Source organism: Carassius carassius, chromosome 50 (assembly GCF_963082965.1).
Source record: "Carassius carassius chromosome 50, fCarCar2.1, whole genome shotgun sequence".
Taxonomy (NCBI): Eukaryota; Metazoa; Chordata; class Actinopteri; order Cypriniformes; family Cyprinidae; genus Carassius; species Carassius carassius.
In genome coordinates this window covers 12,342,662-12,357,108 of record NC_081804.1, presented here as the reverse complement: position 1 = coordinate 12,357,108, position 14,447 = coordinate 12,342,662, and the positions used below count along the sequence as shown (strand labels likewise).

Genomic DNA, 14,447 nt, shown 5'->3' with positions numbered 1-14,447 from the left:
AAGTGTAAAATTTCTCAGTTTAAACATTTGCTACGTTATCTATGTTCTATTGTGAATAAAATATTGGCTCATGTGATTTGAAATTCCTTTAGTTTTCATTTTATTAAAATTTAAAAAAACGTCCCAACTTTTCCGGAATTCGGGTTGTATATTCATTGTGGACCATTAGAGGTAAAAATATGGTGAATTGGAAGCTGCTGTACCTTGGTTTAATTTTCGTACTTGCACCAATAAACAAAGAATTCTATTGTTTTTTGTCAAATATGTCACTGTATGTGTATGTGTCTCCTGTAGTGTGGATAACTCAGAAGACCCAGTTTACGAGAGCTTGGAGGAGTTCCATGTGTTTGTACTGGCCCATGTTCTGAGAAGACCTATCGTGGTGATCGCTGACACCATGCTCAGAGACTCTGGAGGCGAAGGTAAGACTCCCAATCCAACAGCTCTGTTCAACCACGTTAGCTTTTCCAGCTAGAATATGTGTAGTTTTTTATTCATACCCCTAGGGGGCCTTATAGTGTTTTCTATTTAAAACCTGTTTCAATGGAAAACAAATTCATTTATTAGTTAAAAACCAATTAAATCAGTTATTAGGTGTTATTACACACCCGATAACTCAACTTTGTGTGCCTGTAATAACATACTTGAATACTTTTAAAGGATTAGTATAAAACTCTGCCATTTACTCACCCTAATGTCATTCCAAACCATGATTTTGTTACAAACTTCAAAATTTTTAGAGTTGAGCCCTAAATTGCCAGTTGTCTGAATTCATATGAAAGAATTATGTGAGAAACAGTTTGAAATGTAAGTTGTCTGCCCTATAGTTCCCCTTGTATTGCTCATGAGAGAAGTAGTTTAATGAACAAACTAATCTTTCAGTCAGATCTTTTCAGTGAATCAATTAAAAACTGATGCAAATTCGGACTGATGCATTTAACTCACAGATCCTTTTTTTGTGCTTTCTTGCAGCTTTTGCACCCATTCCCTTTGGAGGGCTGTACCTGCCGTTGGAGGTGCCTCCCAACCGCTGTCACTGTTCCCCGCTGGTCCTGGCCTACGACCAGGCCCACTTCTCCGCCCTGGTGTCCATGGAGCAGAGAGACCAGCAGAGAGAGCAAGGTAGACAATCACAGCAGACTGAATCAAACAATGACATAATGAGATGATACAGCCAGGGTCTAACTGATATAAAATCCAATCTAGACTCGAATGGTTTTACAGTTAATTCCAGTCGGATGCTTTAGGGCTGGAATGCTAAGTAGATGAAATAGTTTTACAGTCAATCATTTAGTGAATTTAAAATCTGTTGTAGATATTGTTGAGAAGTAAATACAAGCCACTTAGTCAAGTCTGAGACAATTAAATGGACACATATGGAGAAACTGTATCAGTATTGATACTGGATATTTAATTGTGCATGCTTATTTTCACATATTTTTACATTTTGATTACCTTTGCCCTCATCTAATACTCATGAATAATAACACTGTTAAATGTAAACCTTAGAAACTAAAAAAAAAAGAATAACCATTTTTATAATGTGCATTATAATGTTGTGATGTGGTAACTTAATGCATCTGTAGCATTTAATATATTTGATTAGATTAAGGTGACAATTTTTTACATTTAATAATAAAATGTCTTTGTTAAAAAAAATTTATGTTGAAATTCCCACATAGTATTACTTCAAGTTCATTCGTCCCTCTTGAAATCCATACAAGCTGAAAATTTGCATAATATGCACATTTTGTATACTGTAGAATTAGTATGAAAAGCATATTGGTATGCAGTTCTGAATGTAAGATAAGTGTATTACCCTGAAGTGTAATTATTTTGTTTGCGGATTCATTCATTCCATTAAAATTAGCTAGAAATTTAAGGCAAAGAATGGACTTGAATCCATCTCGTGCTAAATGAATAATGCAGACCTGCATCTGATCTAATTACCTTTGATCAATTATTAAAAGCACATTTCGTAGACTCCAGTCGATCAGAGATTGAGACAGAGGAAGAAAAAAATAAGGAATTATACTGTTTAATATAGTGTTTCAGACTCTCCCAGGGAGTCTGGCTCCCAGTTAAGGACATTATTAGCTGCCTGTCTGAATTAGACCATTATGGTCTATCTTGTGATCTGTGCAGTGTAGTGTTATGTGCACTATAATGTGCTTCGCCCCCTTAGAAGTCTGTAGTGGTGCCAGTTTGAGCGTAAAACAACACACAACATGCTGATGTTGTCTAGGGCTGAATGGGAATGCAGGCAGAGATCCATGCATGTGTATTTCTCTCTCTTTCTCTCTCCAAGCCTCGTTTCACTGACTCATTGAAGCTGTTAGTACAGTACAAGCTGTTCTTTTCACACACACACACACACACACACACACACACACTTCAGTTGTCTCACAGTCAGGCCATTTGCCAGGAACAAACTCACACCAACTGCCAAGGATGGGCAAAACCTTGTCTGTGGCTTTAGACAACACAAAAAAAATCAAATGAATATTGCAGGGGACACCGGGGCTAGTTGTCATATTGAATAATTCGATTTTTGAAAAATGAAATTACTCAAATGTGTGTTTTCTCTAGAAGTGTTTTCAAATATATAGTTAAAAAACATTTGAAATCTGAATATTTTTTGTGAATTTTATCCACTTTTTCCAGGAAGGCATCTAATTTTCATTGGGGTACATTTTATATATATATTTTATATATTTTTTTTTTATAATGTTTAATATTTGTTATACCAAATCATATAATAGTCTATTTTTGGCAGGTTCCATTATGACAACTTGCCCCATATATTGTGAAAACATGCTCTGTAATAACGGTGGAAAATCTTAATTTATTTTTATTTTATTTATTTTTTTACAGTCAAAACTGAATTTCACTTTCAGAAATGAACCAACCTTGAGAAATATTCATTTGAAAAAAACAAGTTTGACAACTAGCCTCAGTTGAATGTTAGTTTGACAATAAATAACTCTCTAAAGAACTTAATCGACCTGCCATATTTTGTACTATAAAATGAATATAGACAGCATTGTCTGTAGTTTATGTAAATAACATGTCTGGGTGACATAGAGAACCATTGGTTGAGTGTTTATCCCGCTAGATGGCGCGCTGTCCCTCTGTTAGCCACAGGAACCTCCTCGCATACCCTCACGTACCCATTGACCCCAAAAGCATGTGGTCGGTTTAAAGCAGTGGGTTGTTGACAGATTAGAGGCCTTGACTATAGTCATATTTCTCCAGGATATGAATGAATGGCTACTCGGAAAATAAAAGAAAAACACCTTGCACACTCCCGTCTGGAATACCTCCACCTTTTTGTGAAGTGTGTAATTTATCTATACAGGAAACAGGGCGATTACAATCTTTTTTTGAAGTGTGTCATTTATATATTATACAGTATAAAAGTGACATTACATTTAGTACATTTTAAACTAAACACACCACCGGCGACCTGAGCTACTTTGACTGATAAGTTTTGACAGGTTAGAAACTTTCCTTTAGAATGACCTAATGGAAAATTAATTTATAAAAGTTATTTGCAGTTTTGTATGGTAAAATTAAACTATCATTGAAGTTTAACAAGTATGAAAATCACACACAAGTTGTATAGATCCACACAAACTGACAACGTACTGTGCACATACTATTTAGTTATTTCTTTTCTTAAATGGAAAGAAAAATCATTGAAGAAAAATGAGAAGTTTGAACAATTATTATTATTATTTTTTTTTTAAACTCTTAACAACTTTATAATGTCAGGACCCAAAATCTAAATCTTCCAAAAGTACCTATATTTCTGAATCAAAGCTCATGCTACACTGAGGTGAAGGAGCGCTTGCCTTAGTTTCTTCAGAGCCAAATGAGGTCATTTGTAGCTGCATGTCTGGAGACTGTTAGCGCCATGTGGCCTCAAATACACATTTGCCACTCCTTTACACAAGTGCACACACTCACACAACAGGGCATCTCCGTCTGAATCATTTCCCCTGATTCTATACTTACCCCCTCTCTCTCGCTCTCTCTTTCTCTCTCTCTCTCTCTATTCCTAAAGAACCGCTTGGCCTCTGCCATTTAGGGCAGATCAGTCCAAGCCACCCACTACATGTGGTTTAGGCCCTAATCTGCTCCTCCTAAACCCTTAGCTCCCTTCTTCCACTTCCCGACGGAGAGTCTGTCTCTGTGTGGCTGTCTTGGAGGGTGATACCCCTCCTCCCCGGATCTTCCGCTGGGGTCTGCCAGGGAGTGCCCGTCTGCCCAGTGTGTGTTCAGGTGTCAGCGGTTTCCCGAGAACACTGAGACTCTTGTGTGTGTGTGTTTGGGAGAGAGAGAGTTGTGTCAAAAGACCTGTGAAATTTTTCTCTTGTGGCTTTCGATGTATGCTAGCTTTGAAGCAAACATCTATATATTAGTGTATTTAGGAAAGTAAGTATAAAGTTTAGAATAAGTTGTTTTTAGCATATATGCACATTCTATTTTGTCTCCAAAAATATTGGTGACTCATACTGCACTTGTGGGCGGGTCTCTTTTTTCTTTTCTTTTTTCTTTTTTCTCATCCTTTAGAATGAAAATGCCCCACACCTTAATACCACATTCTTCTGACTAGCAATAGTAAATAGCATCAGCAACAGCTTTGACATGAATTCAAACTTTTTAAAAATATAAATAAAAGGGACAAGCCTTTCAGTATGTCTAGCTCAGACTTCCTGTTTAAATAGGAAATGTGCCAACACAGGAGAAAATTCATGGTATCTTTACATGAGTTTACATTACGTTGGGCTCTCATTATTCTTGTCATTCTTAAAAAAGAATGAATCTTTCTAGACTTTTATTCACGCTTGCACACACATTTAGTATTATATAATTGCAGGGACTTTACATTGATTTTATTAAGCTAATTGCAGTTGCTAAACTGTGACTCTACAGCTTACAGGATCATTTTTGCCTTTTTTGTAAATAAAATGTTATTTAGCCCCTTTATTAAGCTGTTTTCATGAAATCATCCGTTGGTCACTATACAGATAGCAAAACCTTTCCCTGTTTTTTAAGATTAGCTAAAAGTATTTGTGAAGGAGAACAAAATGTGGTCAAATATCTTTCATCAACTTTTCTCTTTTTCCACTTGTAATCTTTCTTTAACCACAGGGTAATTGTAATATGTCACTGATTTTAAACTCTTTTGGTGATTTAAGGCCCTTTTGAAGGTTTTTCCACAAGATTTTCCTGCACATTGCAGACATACTGAATGGTTTCCCTGTGACGTGCCATGCTAGTATTGCTTTAATGCACCTTCATTTTTCTGTGGTTACACTTATTATGACAGCAGTCAACCAATAGGAAACGTGCGTTGCTATTTTAAGACACGCCTGCCCAGCTTTACGAATACTTCTGTTTTCTTTGGCATTCAGCAGCCAGCTTTTACATTTTCATCTTGAAAGAATGAAAAACCTTCTTGTGCCATGACCAACTCTCACGCCAAGCTTGGGTTAAAAACATCCAGATTCTTCACATCGTAATCAGCCGTAAGCATCAGGAGGCCTACGGATCTTTCCGTATACAGTTTGCGTGTTTTATGTGGCTCTGGAAAATATGTAGGCAATCACATTCCCACGCATGTTATGGAGATCCTCAACGAAGCTTTGTTTATCTGCGTGATTATTGTTCACAGTAGCTGTAAAAAACACAACTGGGATTGATAACTCCTGAATTCACACCTCATCAAGCACAAGCACGGTTTGCGTGACTAAAGCGGACTAATTGTTTTCCTCAGTGGGCGCAACTGCAGTGATTGATATCACCCACCAGAGGGGGGAGAGTCAAGAAAACCACAACGATCCCGGCAAATAATGCCTTGGGAGTCACTCTCAAAAGGATTATATCACACATCCCTCACATGACAGTTATTCCCGCTCATTGGCTAACTTTCCTGAGGCGGTGCCATGCCGTGCAGCCAGACCCACTCGGCATACATCAACCTCCCCCTCATGCCAATGGAATAAGCTCTGCATGTAATGCTCTTGTAATGTAGCATGTCAGAATACACGAGCAATGTTGTCTGTCAACAACTTCTGTGTGTATTATCATCTCAGCGCTCAGCGAAAGACCTAATTTACAGTCTCGTTATCTCCTGATTACTCCTCCATTATCACTTGCATGTTTATCCAGTCAAAGTATTTTGGATAAAACAACAGACAGACAATGCAGGGGTACCAAATACCAACAAATACTCTAGGAATCGACACCCCTTATTCCTTGAGAGAGGGGCCTCGACTTCACAGTTTTGAACATATGTGAGGCAGGTCAGTCAAGGACAGATCTGCACAACTGCCAGAAGGGATACAAAATACGTTATGCTTTAGACCCTCGGGGTAGAACTGGCAGTGATGGTGTTTGGACCTGGAACTGGCCCAAATAGTAACAACAGTGCGAGCTGAAGCATGTGAGTGTGTATGCTGGGCCAAAGAAAGGAGGACAGCTGCATGTAGGAGTCAGGACACAACCCCACATAGCTCCAGCTTTCACCGTCTGACCCCGCTCTGGTGGGAAACTGTATCTGTGTGTGATGGCGAACACAATGGGGTACTTGTTGGTTAAGTTTATGTATGAGTGCATGCCCACGTGTACGATTTTGTGTGTTATTCTGAACAGTACAGTATGTGCTCTGCTTTGGGAATTCCACCTTCATTTCTTTCAGTTTGGACTTTGGATGCTCTTTCTTGTCCTGGTGTGACTCCCCAAGAATTTGACCCACAAAATGCTGGAAAAAAACCTCATAGCCTCAATTGTGCCAGCAGTTTATGTTTCAGTAACAGTGAAAAGAACGTCATAGTTGGAGTAAATGATTCTGGCAGCTTAGATGTTTTCTTGGATCAACTTTTGTAGGTCTTGGAACAAAATTCCCATTTAAGAAAAATAGTGTATATGAGATTTGAGATTGCAAAGCAATGATTTATTTTTGGTTAGTGTTATATTGGCTTTATTTAAAAAACATTTTTTAAATGTTTTTTATTTGCCAAATTCCTATTGTAGAACTACACTACCCATAATACTGAGGACAGACTATATGCCATATATTCATATATGTTCATATATGCCTAAAGCAATCGTACTAAGGGAGAAAAAGTGCCAGGTTCCAAAACAAATACGGCAAATGAGCCAGGTGTGTAAACAGCATTAGTACCAAGCCTAAAATTGTCTGATGTAAGCATCTGTTTGCTTCATTCTGATTTGAAAACGGTTACAACCTTGTTTGCAGTAAATGCATTCTGCTTTTGAAGGTTACATCGAAATCTTTCATTTGGCCTTTTTGTACCTCACCATTTTCAATTTGTTTCTTCAAATCAAAGTTTGAATTGTGATGATTCATCTTTCTGCTGGTTGAGCTCTATTGGAGAAATTGTTCGTAGTTGTCAACTATTGTCATCCTCCCAAAATCCTTGCAGAAATGTTCTGTGCTGGTACCATGATACAATACAGATTGTAATTCCATAGCTGTAATTGGTTGTTCCATTGTTGATGATAATTCCTTTGTTTTTGTTTTTTTGTTTTTTGTTTTTTTTTTACTTTCACAAACTGAATGAAATGTACATATTCAAGACAAAATGTGCTAGAAGTGAATTAAAGTTGGAAAATCTTAGAGCGTGGACTGGATTGCATGAATGTTCAGTAGAGCAGCTGGACATTTTTGACGCTTCTTGTTGCCAGGATTGTGAATTAAAAGACGCGGGTGGGAAGCAAAGTCGTGCATTGATTGAAAATTCAACAGGGAGGAAGTGTTCTTCAAGAATGCTCATGTCTTACTGTGGAAAATGGCTAAATGGTACACTTTTCTACACACTAGGGTTACATAATAAAAAAAAGTGACTATTTTTGACATATTGTGATTTGAACTGCTATGTTTTTTTTTTGTTTTTGTTTTTTAATAATAGGTTTTAAAATGTTCCTCAATCCATATATCTGGTATCATTTGCTTTTTGTGTGTGTGTGAGATCATGTCATTTTTAAAATGTGTAAAGTGTTATAAAAAATGTGTATCTTGAACATAAGCCTAAATATTGATTGTAAATTTTGTGGTATAATAATCTTTTATAACCATATCATGATTAAATTTTTCCTACTTTTGATCAGCCCTACTACAAACCCTTTATCTCTCCTTGACCTTTTCTTTCTTTCACACACACATTTATTCATTACTGTGACTCGATGTCTCTCACTCCTACTCTGCATAGTGTCATTTAAATGAATCATCGAAGAGTAGTATGTTCATCATTGGTACACTGTGAGTTCTACCCAGCAGTTACCTGCCAAATGGCAGGCTGTTCATGAGGAGAGAAGACAGTTTGTTCTATCAGTGTGTGCAGGTTCATGACTGTATGGTTGTGACAGAAGGGATTGAAAAGTCCTCTGTTCAAACATGCTATATTTTCCAACAGTCACTAGAACTGAATCGCTCTCTTTATCTCTCTTCTTTAAACCCACTTTCTGTTTTCCCTTCCATTCTGTCTGGTGCTTGTACTTTGAAAAGTCTAGTCAGGTACAATGACAAATACAGTGATGGGAAAAGCGAATTAGTTGTGATGTTTTCTTTTTAGGAAACAGTGCCGCACCCAGGCCTTTTAACTTATGGTTAACATACCACTTGATTAATGTTGAAATGTTTTTCCTGTCATATGGGTGTTGGAATCATGGAAGTATGATTTTTGTTCCTCTTACATTTTTGCAGTTTTGTCATACCTTGTAGTGAAGGAGAAACTGATGATTCTTTAAAAGAAATAGACCAATAAGTAAAATCAAACAATGTCATACCCTTAATTTTTGGGTATACTATTCCTTTAAAAGTAGCTAAGCAGTGTAATTTAAACAAGAACACCTCTTCCCTAGTCTTAGTATCCAGTTAAAACTAGACCCACTGTTTGTTTCAATCTGTTTGGAAACTGGTTGCAACCTGGTTTTGAACATCACATCAAAATCTTTCTTCTCGTCTTTTTGTCCCTCTCTTTCAGCCGTCATCCCACTGACGGACTCTGAGCACAAGCTGCTAGCACTGCACTTCGCAGTGGACCCTGGGAGGGACTGGGAGTGGGGGAGGGATGACAATGACAATGCTAAGCTGGCAAAGTAAGACCTTTTTTGTCTCTCTCTCATCCTCCATCTACCCCACAGCAAGCTTAGCAAAATTAAATTAATAACGTGTAATCAGGCACTCTAAATGAGGGGTAATTAAAATAAAGGTAAATTGAGGCCAAACAAGAGCCTCTATCTATAAGTTATATTTACCATATGAGGGATCTAAATCATTCCAGAAGGACTCAGCACATGGCGCCAAGCCACATTATCCTCATAGAGGTCGATCGGCTCTTGATTAACATGTCTTTAATCCTCATTCGGTCATTAAAGCCTGTACATATTCCGAACTTTTAGCAGTTGCATATTCTTGCGTTTAGTCTTATGGTTAAGATGACTTGTGCAGAATGTTTTCAAATCTGAGTAACTTTGTGGAGGTCAGGCATTTAAAGCATATAAATAAATAAGAACAGAGACCCAAAACAAACATCTGCACTGAAGTAACAGTAATGATTTGGCCCCCAGTTCATTGGCTTCATTATGGACTGATGACTACAAGCTGTCATTCTCTGGTGACTAGATTTATGCACTGATTTGAGTTCCTAGTTGCATGCTTCAAATGGTTTGTAATTTCTTCCATTCCTTCACTGGCACATAAGAGAGGACAAGAATATTCAATGCCTCATTCGAGCTGATAAACCTTTTGAGCTACAAATTTGGTTTTAGAAGAGATGTTTGACTATATTCTCCTCTCTCACTAGTCTTATTCTATCACTGGAAGCTAAACTAAACCTTCTGCACAACTACATGAATGTAACATGGATTAGAATTCCTTCTGAAACAAGGGTAAGTGGTTGTCCATTTATTGTTTGACAGGGGTTGTAAACCCTACTCCTGGGGTCTTTCCTGCAGACTTAATTTCCAACTCTGTTACAATACACCTGGCTATGTCAAGTATTATATCAAGTAATACTGAAGACATTAACTAGCTGGTTTAGGTTTGTTTAATTAAGGTTGGCACTAAACTCTGTAAGATGGTAGCCCTCCAGGAGCATGGTTGTTTCCCTTTTGTTTGTTTTTTGAGAACAGTATTAGCTAAAGGTGACTACAGTTCTGAGTCCTCATGGCTTATCTTTGTATTACAGGCTCCCTTGGCTCAGCCCGAGTCGCCCACTGCCTCTGCAGGTGAGGATGTACAGTCTCTGGCAGAATCCATGGACTCAGACCGGGAGTCTGTTTGCAGTAACTCCAACATCAATAACAGCAAGTCGAGTAAAGAGAAGGACAAGGACAAGCAGCGAAAGGACAAAGACAAAACAAGGGCAGACTCAGTAGCCAACAAACTGGGCAGCTTCAGCAAGACTCTGGGTATCAAACTTAAGAAGAATATGGGTGGCCTTGGAGGACTTGTTCATGGTAAGATCAGCAAGTCCACTTTAACAAATGGTAGAACGGTAGAGAACGGAGAGCAGAAATCCAAGAAAAAGGACTCAAAAACACGAAAAGGGAGCAAAGAGGAGTCAGGCCAGTCGGCCAGCACATCATCCTCAGAAAAGACAACTAGTCCCTCTCCTACAGACCGTGCTTCTGGTAGCTCACCTGTTGAGAGACCGCCAGGATCAGGCAAAAACTCGGGTGATCGGACACTGGACAACTGGAAGTACAGCACAGATGTTAAACTCAGCCTTAACATACTTCGGGCAGCCATGCAGGGTGAGCGCAAATTCATCTTTGCTGGGTTGCTGCTCACCAGCCACCGACACCAGTTCCATGAAGAGATGATCAGTTTCTACCTGAGCAGTGCCCAAGAACGCTTCAGTTCTGAGCAGGAACAGAAGAGAAAGTCTGAGACTGAGAAGAAGCCTCAGGCCAATGGAGTGGCACTAAAGAAGCCTGAACAGGAGAGTGCTTTCCAAAGGGAGCATTCAGATAGCTCTCCACCTGAGAGCTGCTCACCAGTATTGCTAACTAGCCATAACTCTTCCCAGGGTGTGAAGGTCCAAGAAAGGGGAAGCCCAAAGCTGGCTGCTTCCCCTATCCCGATACCCATCCCAGCGTCCATCCCAGGATCCTCCATGTCCCCTGTCCCTTTCTCCTCCCCTAGTAACGGTGCTAAGAAACCTGGACCAGTCCCTGTTTCAGCTCACTATAGCCATACGCCACCTATCCAGAGGCACAGTGTCATCCATCTCAGGGATGTCAATGTGCAGTCATCCAGCTACCAAGAGGAGTCCTACAAGCCAATGGTCAGCACTCTCAAAACTTGTGCCACCTACCCCCAGCAAAACCGCTCATTGTCCTCTCAGAGCTACAGCCCAGCCCGCATGTCTGGCATCCGTACCATTAATACCATAGACAGCCTCCCGTACAACATGCCTGGGGAACAAAAGTCCCACACTTATACCAATGGCTTCAACACTGGTGATATCCGGGACTGTCTGGAGTTTGCAGATGAGGACCCAGCGCCCCATGCCTGGCTGGGGCAGGACAAAACCAAAGGGCAAAGTGGTGTTTGCCCAATGTACTGTTTTCAGCAGAAACGTTGCAGGAGGGACAACTGCACCTTCTATGGCCGACCTGAGACAGAGAACTTTTGCTCATACTGTTATAGAGAGGAGCTGAAACGCAGGGAACGAGAGATAAAGGTGCACCGACCAGGATAGACCTGCAAATGCGCACACATATATAGCCACCCCCAATGTGTGTGAAACCAACAGCAACAGCACCACCTTTTTGCACTTCGCAAGCGATACAAAGAACTAGCATAACATTTTCCTACTATATTTAAGATCAGCCTCCTTGTATTCTTGTTACTTTACTCTCAATAGCGAACAAACACTGCTTGACAATGACAGGAAGTGCAACCAGAATCAGTTTACAGCTTTGGCCAGAGATTGTGTTATTGTTTGTCCTATGTCCAATTTAATTCATACTTTTACTTGTTTTAGAGTAAAAGCTCTTGTCTGTGAATTTTGCTCAGTCTGTCGTAAAGCTCCTTGTACCTGCAGAAAGAGATGTAAAGCTTCCCAAATCATGTAAGAGAAAACTCTGTTTAGAGGTCATTATAATGCAATACTTCACAGCATAGCTCTTTGGAATCTTAATATCCAATAACATTGATTTTGCTGTGCATTGCAAATAATTTCAATGGGAGGGAGATGCACTGTTCAGCACTCTGATTTTATTTGTTATTTTTTTGAAAGCAATAAGTTTGGTAACAACCACCAACCCTCCCCCTTTTATCTATGCATTCATGACGTCAGCCATATTCTACTTTTCCCCATATGATTCTATGGGATATAGATAAGATTGTAAGAGGTCTGCTGTACAGGGATTATAATAGTGGAAAGTATTAAATTTGTGGAATATCAGAGTGTGTATATACAGTGTAAACACTGACTTTCTATCATGTACTATATTGTAATATAAAGCCTCTTCATAGGAGGGTTTGCATTCCATCATGATATCAAATGAAACCTCACTATTGTGTGCTACTTAAACGTGACATCCAAAACAGTAAGCATTTGACTTCCATTCATTGCTTTCTGTAATTGCAATATATAACACAGTCATGCTAGCGAATGCTAAATTACAAGAACCACCTTACCTTAGGATGTATGTATGAAATGCAAACCCTTATATGCTTCTGCGGTGGACTAAAGTTGGAAAGCTTATGAAACTGTGTTTGTCAACTGTTTTATCACTGATGGCACAGCTTGGCTATAAGAAATTGGCAACTGCTCATCAACATTCTTTAACACTCACTGCCATGCTAGCCTCTAATGTACCAAAAATGGTCCTTCACCTCCATTTCGTTTGTCCTCAGGAAAATTTACTCTTAACCCCCAATTTGTGATTATCATATACATACTGTAGAAGCATCTAAATCTATAAATGTAAAATTGGATATTTAAAACCTACAAATCTACCTCTTGAAAGCATGTTACTTTTGTGACTCATAGATTACATAGCAGTGCAAAATAATGTCCTAACTAGGTGCAATGTGGAATGTTAGTAGCTGAAATTTTCATGTGTACAATGAAAACGAAAATTCAGTGACAACAAATTCACTGCCAATCAGAACATATTTTATGTTTAATAGACCTGTGAGATTGTACGGTGGGTGAAGCAACCCAGTGAAACCAAGCGATGGACAAAAATTTAATACGTTTTTAGTTTGCACCAAATCTCTCATTAATTTATTCTGTGGCAGTTTGTATCACGACTGGTTAGGACACATTGCCAAACCAAATCTCTAAATGTAAAATTTTACATTTTGTGGTACAACCCTACTTGTTTTTTTAATTTTATTATTATTATTTTTTTATATTGATCACAGCAGTGCAAAAACCATCACAGACAACAACATGCTTATCGACTAACTGACTAACTAACATACACCTGTTCAACTGTTTGAAGCGCTAATTCTCATTGTGTGCTTAGAAAATCAGGATGTTAAAGATGACTGCACCAATCAATTCAACTAGTGTGACTAGCATGTTAGCTACTTTGTGTGCCTCTGCTAAGCAAAGGCCAAATCAAGTGCTTTTCCTCTACATGGACAAGATTACTATAAGAGCAGCGCTTGTTGTGTTTTGTTGTGTGGTGGTGTCCAGGTAACAAACTGTGTGTCTCTATAAGTGTTTTGTATTTCCTGGCCAAGGATGTCCACTGCTTTGTTCTCTTCCCACGCTTCACTTCCCAACTTCCTGCTTTTCCTCGGCCTCCTTTATATTCGACAAGCTCATGGACTCTCACCGTTTTAGAATTGTAAAATATGATTTTGTATTCATTTGAGAGTTTTACACTACTTTAAATTATTAATTTTCACATTAGTTACCAATGTAAATAGCAGGAGAAAAAGATACAAAATAAGATTAGTTTATTGTTAACTATGGTGTCTGTGTGGTTCTTTAAATTGTTTCTGTGGAAGAAAGGTGTGTGCCTGTGTGGTAGCAGACTTGCGTGTCTGTGTGTGTGTGTTTTTCCTCAAAGTTCTGTAATTTGAGCAGGGCCTCAGGCTGTTGTTTCAGTCTACAGTATTAAACACCCACATTAGAATGTCTGACTTCTCGTATGATTGAGCCCGCAAAACTGGAATAGAGTCGTAAAACTTTGCATCTAGGTGTAGTTTTAGGTGTAAATCTTTGCATCTAGTGCTTTTCAGCTTCTATATCCCTGCAGTAGTCGCTGTCAGTCGTGGACCATGGCATTAGCATGAAAAACAGCACCAAACAGCTGCCCTACAGGTCACCTGTTTAACATCTGCCAGAAAAGTCTCGCCCTAACAGTGAACTCTCTGTTGTGTTGTACAGTATGTTCACTTAAGACAGACATTCTTTGCATACTGCACACAAAAGATTTTTATAGAG

General features: G+C 38.9%; 1 protein-coding gene across 1 annotated transcript in view; it reads left to right on the top strand.

Moving 5' to 3' along the window:
• LOC132133243 (OTU domain-containing protein 7A-like) overlaps positions 1–13,967 on the top strand; it is a 36,311-nt gene extending 22,344 nt beyond the window's left edge. Inside the window, exons 8-12 of the mRNA XM_059546037.1 lie at positions 295–422; positions 973–1,122; positions 9,015–9,129; positions 9,837–9,921; positions 10,221–13,967. Of these exons, the coding sequence (XP_059402020.1) occupies positions 295–422; positions 973–1,122; positions 9,015–9,129; positions 9,837–9,921; positions 10,221–11,738 (1,996 nt within the window). The 3' untranslated portion in view covers positions 11,739–13,967. The remainder of the gene's footprint in view (positions 1–294; positions 423–972; positions 1,123–9,014; positions 9,130–9,836; positions 9,922–10,220) is intronic.
• Positions 13,968–14,447: the final 480 nt, after the last annotated feature.